At 26.2% G+C, this 7,246-nt stretch overlaps 5 protein-coding genes across 5 annotated transcripts; 3 read left to right on the top strand and 2 right to left on the bottom strand.

Moving 5' to 3' along the window:
- On the bottom strand, nucleotides 1–1,423 carry Chro.80221 (hypothetical protein; the record flags this gene model as incomplete). Its single annotated transcript, XM_660709.1, has 1 exon — nucleotides 1–1,423. A coding segment is annotated over one exon (1,423 nt), but the record flags the coding sequence as incomplete, so codon positions are not given.
- Chro.80219 (hypothetical protein) lies at nucleotides 1,185–1,664 on the top strand. Its single annotated transcript, XM_660708.1, has 1 exon — nucleotides 1,185–1,664. One exon carries the CDS (start codon nucleotides 1,185–1,187, stop codon nucleotides 1,662–1,664), a length of 480 nt encoding a protein of 159 aa, XP_665800.1.
- A 1,002-nt stretch (nucleotides 1,665–2,666) lies between these two features.
- Chro.80218 (MGC69076 protein) lies at nucleotides 2,667–4,217 on the top strand. Its single annotated transcript, XM_660707.1, has 1 exon — nucleotides 2,667–4,217. The coding sequence occupies one exon, from the start codon at nucleotides 2,667–2,669 to the stop codon at nucleotides 4,215–4,217; it is 1,551 nt and encodes a 516-aa protein (XP_665799.1).
- A 234-nt stretch (nucleotides 4,218–4,451) lies between these two features.
- Chro.80217 (hypothetical protein) lies at nucleotides 4,452–5,843 on the bottom strand. The annotated part of the gene is made up of 1 exon (XM_660706.1): nucleotides 4,452–5,843. The coding sequence occupies one exon, from the start codon at nucleotides 5,841–5,843 to the stop codon at nucleotides 4,452–4,454; it is 1,392 nt and encodes a 463-aa protein (XP_665798.1).
- Nucleotides 5,844–6,849: 1,006 nt separating this feature from the next.
- Nucleotides 6,850–7,246, top strand: Chro.80216 (hypothetical protein; the record flags this gene model as incomplete). Its single annotated transcript, XM_660705.1, has 1 exon — nucleotides 6,850–7,246. A coding segment is annotated over one exon (397 nt), but the record flags the coding sequence as incomplete, so codon positions are not given.

Below are 7,246 nucleotides of genomic sequence, written 5' to 3'. Positions count from 1 at the left end.
CTTTATAATATTCTTGTAATAACTTTAATACTAACATTTCATATTTTGTACATATCCAGTTATTTTGATATTCACAAAAATCACGAATTTCTTCATTACCATACCCAGAAGACACAATAACTCTTCTGCTTACTCTAAAATGATTTTGAATAATACTTTTTTTATTATCATTAGTATTTACTTGTAATTGATTATCATAGTGGTAATTAATAGTTGGAATAATATATAATTCATAGTTTCTTTCAATTCCCAATAAATCCAGAATTGTTCTATTAAGTAATTTTTTAATTAACTCTTTATGAATATTTTGATCAGATTCTAAAAAATATTCATTAAAAGGTATTCCATGATCATTTTCCTTATAATACATTGATAATATTCCCTCTTGAAAGCTGAAATTTTGATAGCATAATAATTCCAATATACTTACACTCTTACCCTTGAAATATTTCTTTAATTGGCTCTGTCCAAGAATAATCTCAACCAATTTAGTTAAATTAGAATGATTATTAACACTTTCCAGTTCTTGTTTTTGTTCTTGTTCATTTTTACGATAACCAAATGAAGAACTTTTTGGCAAATTTTTACCTTGAATTTCATTTATAAATTTTAAATTATCATTTAAATTCTTGTTTTGATCTTTAATGAACTCTCTTCTCCAAGAAATTTCATAGTTAGCATCTGCACTAGCACTAGAAGAATCATAATGCTCAATTGATAATCTATCATAACTTAAATCAAAAAAAGATTGGTTATAAAACCCAAACTCTGAAGAATTGACCTTATTTTGATTTTTGGGTAATTCTGATAATAACTTTGAACTTTTTTTTCTTTCTTTTTTCTTATTATTTTGTTTCACAAATAACGAATCAGCATCCTTATTTCCACTCAAATATCTAAATGCTTCCCTCACAGATTCTTTTGACTCTTTACTAAAATAGTAAATATCTTCCACTGAAGGTATTGTTACTGAAGTAATTAATTCAGAAATCTCAACCAATTTTGAATACTTATTTTCAAATAATGTATTTAAAGATAAAATAGTCAATAAAATAAATAAAATAAATACTGAATAAGTAAATATACTAAAAATTATTCTTATTAATTTGATTAGTCCACATACTTCATTTGCATGCTTGACCGGTAATTCGCATGTTTGCATAGTTCTTGACACGTCATTTTGCATGCATGCATCCCGCTCATTTAAATACTTGATTACTCTCCCAACACCAGTATGTCCATTTTCAGAAACATTATTCATGCAAATTGGTTTGGGTGCAGGTTTCTCAATGCTTCTTGTTTTGGAGTTTAGAATTAATGAAGTTCTTAATTCATTACTTTCATATTTTTTCTCATTTGTATTTTTTCCAGGAGTTCCAAAATCCCTAACTTCTGATTTTCTCTTTGTTTTTTCTATTATCATATTAACTTTTCTATCTTATGCCATAACTCTTAAAGTTTCCACTCTTTCTTATTATTTTATTTGTTTTAATTTTTACTTTTCTATGACCACTTTGCCCGCCATTTATTTTCTTTGTTTTCCCCCACGAAATATTAATTTACATGCATTCAATGTCTCTTTGCCTTTCCACTTTTCTTTTTTTTTTCTCCTATTTATATTAATATTAATAAATATTTATTTTTATTCTTTGATTGTGAAATAATAAAGTGAATTGAATATTGATACTAATTCAAAATAGATAATAAGTTGAAGAAACTTTTGTTGATTCATCATTAATTATTATTGCTTTCAAAACAAAACCAATATTGCATTATAATTTTGAATAGAAAATTAACATATTTTCTCATATTGTATAGTTAATAAACACAAATATCTATATTGATTTAGAACCTATATGTTAAAAGATGAAAATAGAATATTAAACAATCAAGAAAAATGTTTCTTATTTAAATAATAAAATATATGTATATATTCAATGAATGTGGTATGAAATTCTCAATTTTAAGCTAAGTTTGTCAATTTGCACAATTTTAACAAGTACTTTACTATTTCCTCTCTCCTTCATATTTTTAATACTTTTAAAAATGTAAACTTTACAGTTTTTTTCTAGTATTATAAAATACTAGCACTACACTACTCACAGAAAAAAAAGAAGGAAGAATATACAAAACTATCCAATTACAGTGAAAAAAAATACTTAATTTCTTGCACATGTAATTTCAAATATCGAGTATTTCTTCTTAAATAATTTCTCTTTTAAATGCACCTGTAGACAAACTTTTGGCGCCACTTGCGCCGCCTGAGTGTATGTGTAACATTTTTTTGTGTTTGGTTTAATATATTTTTAATAAATAAATATAGTAATTGAAAATGTCAACAAAATGGCGGGTTTTTGAGTAAGGCTTAAGAAAAATAAATAAATACGGGTATAATTTTTAAAGGGTTTTTTGAAGTAATTTGATTAATACAGAAATTGAATATTAAATACCCATAAAAAGAAAATTAAAATCCTTTAAAATTTGAAAAATATTGCATAGGATAATACCTTTGCACCAGCCCAAATTTCAAGATTCAAGTCTGAGTACTCGAAATAATATGAATTACTGAGACACTTGGTAATGAAACTGATTTAACTGTCAACTCTTGATCATAATAAGATCACAGCAGCTGTAGGTTTAATTTTAAATAAGAATTGAACCTAATTATGAAACTTGATGATGTAAATAACGGTAATGTCAACCTTGACTTTAATAAACCTATATATAGGTTAGACTATAAAACAAGTAACGATGATGATACGAGTAGAAATAACAATGGCAATAGCTTAATTCTAGCTTCTTATGAGGTTGGAGGTATAATCCCAACAAATATTAGGTTAATTTTTAATAATAAACCATATATTTATGAAGAAAATTATAATGAAGAAGATATAACGAGTGAATTTCAAAATAATCAGAATTCATTATATAGTACGAAAATCCATTCAGCAGAATCAGCAATTCCACAAGATTTTAACTTGAATGAAGGATATTTCTTTAACCAAATACAAATTCCTGTTTTAAATAAAGATGATGAATATTGTTCTGCTCATTATATGATTCAAATAATTTGTTCTGATGAATTTCTTTATAATAGTGAATATCTTAATAATAATGCAAGAATTAATACCCAAGAAAATATTAAACTTCTTAATAATGATTTCCAAAAATCTAATAATAATAGATGTTGTCAAAAAAGAATAACATTTTCAAAATCTCTTCCATGGGTAATTTTTCAAAACAATAAACATTTTTCAATTGGTGAATCATCAATTAGAAAAACAAGAGCTTCAATAGCTGTATCTGAACAATATTATCATATTCCAGTTCCAAACTTATTTCTTAGACAACCAATATCACAAATAGTAAAATCAACTCGAAAAGTTTTTAAAAAACCATGTGAAATTGAACTTCTTGTTAATATTGAACCAATTAATCCGTATTATATCGAACAATATTTAATAAAATCAAGAAAAATATACTCAGCTGATCCAAGACTTGTTACTGATTTATTGTTGAGTAATATTAATAATTCTTTAATTGATAAGTGTGTTGAGACTATTATTCAAGTAAAAATGAATAGAATTACTGATTTAATAAACTTCCGAAAAAAACTTAGACTAAACCTTAAATATATCCATAATGCAACTAAATCAAGGTATTTAGTCAATTTACTTGCAAAAATCAATTTTGATCCTGAAAAACAGAGTCATAATGATTTATTAAACTCACTTTGGGAATGCTATTTTTCAAAAGAAACCGATGTTAAATGGGAGCTTTTAGGCTTCCAAAGATGTGATCAACCATATAGTGACTTTAGAGGAGTTGGTATACTTGCACTCATTTGCCTTTTATATTTCAGTTTAGCACATCCATTTGAATCAAAATTAATTCATAGAGAATCAAGTAATTCAAAATATTGGTATTCTTTTGCAGTCACAGGAATCAATATTACATCTTGGCTCAGAGATTGGTTGAATCAAAGGGACCATAGAATTATTCCATTCTTTTATAAGACTGAAAATGATGTGAATATGCTTTTTATATTTTGTGAACTCTTTTCATTTATTTTTCTAAAATTCCATTCATTTTGGATGGAAAGAAAACCCAAGAATATTCTTGAGTTTCCTATTATTGCTCAAATATTTAAGCAGAGGATTAAATTTCCCTTGTCTGACAAGATGTACCACGAAGACAATAAGGAATTATTGAATTGATGAGATGTTGCTAATCTGTAATTTATGTACTTGTGAAGTTTTTTTTTCTTATTACTATTATTAATTTGTTATTAAATGGATATATAATTACTGTAAAGATTAGTATGATTAAGTTTAGCTTAAATTCTTATAAATTATAAGGTCTATTATTGTTATTGTTGTTTAGGTTGGAATATTTTAATTGAAGAATAGACTTGAGTAGTTGGTAATATTTAATATTGAACTTTAGATATATCAACCAGAATTTTGCTTTAATTCCTTAAATAAATTCAATAATTGTTTGTATTCCTGAAATAATTGAGGTATTTCACCAATTTTTAGTTCATCTGACGAATTATAATCTTCAAAAGTTAATTTTAAAGATGATAATTTATTAGTAATTTCTTGTAACTTATTTTGTTTTTCTTGAAAACTTAATCTAGACTCTGAATAAGGAGTCAATAAATGAAGTAAATTATTTCCAAATAATTTCTTTTCTGATGATTTGAATTGCTCTTCAAATATAACATTATCTATGTTAAGTTGTATTTGTCTTCCATCTAATTTCTCCAAAAATGTGATTGCTGAATAAAAATGAGTGAAAAAATATAAATCCTCAGAAACTAATAATATAGAATTTCTGAATAAAGATACAAATTCCACATGAGCTTTAATTTTTGTTGGATTGCTTTGAATAATACAAAATATCAATAATGGAAGTAAATCATCTGCAGCTGGAGGAGATGAAATTCTCTCTTCTCCAGAATTTGAATCAGTTTCAAGCCTCATTTTATTAATATTATTCATATACGACAAAAGTATTTTGCATATATTCACTATTAATACAACTTTATCTTTTGGGGACTTTACCCTAATAAGCTTATAAAGCTCGTTCTTGCAGATATCCAACCATAAACTGTCAGATTGAAGTGTCTCTACATAATGCTTTGAAATATCAAAGTGATCTAGCTTTACAAAAGTCTTTAAAACTTTCAACTTCCTAAATAAATAATGGTCTGCATCATCATTTTCAAACGAAACTGCATCAAATAAAACATTATATAACTTAGTTGTTACCAACTTTTCCAGGCCTTCTATTATAAATATTTTTTCTTCTTCTTCATTACCAACCTTATTAAAAACTTTAGTTTCTATAAGTAAATTCCCACAAAATCCAACAAATGAGTGTAAAATATTTGCAAGAACTTGAGTACCAATATCCTCATTCCCATTAATTATTCCTTCCAAATAAAATCTTTCTCTACTTTCACCATATATTAAATCCACTAAACCTTCATCTAAGCGTGGATAATGTTGAATAAACTTTGCAATAAAAAAAACTATATCACTACATGTTTTATCCTTTAATAGTATTAAAAATCGATTATAAGGTGCAACATTTTTTGTCTGCTGATTATCTGTACTACTACTTGAGTTGTTTTTTTCACCATCAACTTTGATTTCCAAGCCTTCGCATGTTCCAGAATTCACAAATTCTCTAGAATTCCCAATGTTCACTCCCAATCCAGGACTCTCGTTATTATAATCTACTCTATCCAAATCTGCCCTGCAAAAATCGTTCGGAGATCCTGTTACAGAATCACTGTACTCCATTGATTTTGTTTCCTTTTTATTTACATCATTCATAATATATTTATTTTATTATATATTTGTGGGTTAACAGCTTTTAGCGGTAAATTATATGTAATATTTGATTATTAAAATTATTGTTGCTTCTTTTTTTTTCAATTTGCTTTTTAAATTCTTATTACCTCATTTTCAAATTGAGATGATTAAACTTCACTTGGATTTATTATTCAAACCCCAAATCTCGCTATTTTACTTGCTGTTCTCCATCTACCTTATTTTCTTTTTCTCTTTCACTATAATTCATTTTCCTTTATTCATTAAATCATTACTTTTATTTTTTACTACTATCTTCATTTGTAAATCTGCTAATTTTATTTTTAAACTTATTCATTTAATATCTGGTAATTTAATATAATTTTTAATATTTTGAAGTATATCAAATCTTACTATTTAAAAAGTTTTTATCCTCTTCTTAAATTTATGAAGATAAAAAAAAAAAGGAAATTAATCTCCATAGATCAACTTAAATGATTCTTCTTTAAACAAAAAAAAGTCAAAATTTGATTTAATTGTATCTGAATTATCCCGGTTTTGCTCCTCACCCCCCCCCTCCTACCCTCATGCAATTATATTACGTCATTTTTTTTTGGTTGCATGCAATGTAAATCTATGTGGACACCGGTATAAAAATTTGTTTGTTTGAATAAAAAATGCATGTGCACACAGATAAAAATAAATTCTAATTTATTTTTATCAAATATATATTAATACATACATTTTTTTTTAATATCATTGCAAAATACAATTCTTTAAAATGAGTACTAAAAGTAAATTCAGATATGTAACTACAGGGTACTCCATAAAGTTGATTTCAATTAGAAAAATAAAAATTATAAATATTTAAAAAATTATTTGAAGAAAATTCATAAAATTTTATCGAAAAGTAATGCATGCACTGAAAATTAATCAATCTCAACAAGACCCAAATCATTTTGTTTGGCATAGGGCCCGCGCAATTAAAAATTATTCTAGTAGAATTTTTGTGATTAAATCCACATAAATCATGGATCCAAATCCAAATCTTGGAAATGAGGATTTCTACGAGAAATATCCAACATATCATTCATTGGTAAGTTCGATAGAGATCCCAAAAGGTCTAAAAGCATTCGAAGTGGTTTGTCCCAAGAGAAAGTTAACTAGAGAAGGGGAAACTGCATTAAATAAGTATGAGTTGAGTGAAAGTATTTTATCAAGCATAACTACATTGGGAGAAAATGATTTATACTCTGATTTTAATTGTTTGATATGCTTTCGCATTCTTCAGCGTACAATGGTTGTTAAGGACTGTTTGCATAGATTTTGTGGAGAGTGCATTGAAAAATGTGTTCGAATTGGATTAAGAGAGTGTCCCCAATGTAGATTGCATATTGCATCCAGAAGGTCACTAAGAAATGACTCAA

This window comes from Cryptosporidium hominis, assembly GCF_000006425.1.
Source record: "Cryptosporidium hominis TU502 chromosome 8 CHRO018086, whole genome shotgun sequence".
Classification (NCBI taxonomy): domain Eukaryota; phylum Apicomplexa; class Conoidasida; order Eucoccidiorida; family Cryptosporidiidae; genus Cryptosporidium; species Cryptosporidium hominis.
This window is presented reverse-complemented; position numbering and strand designations above follow the sequence as displayed.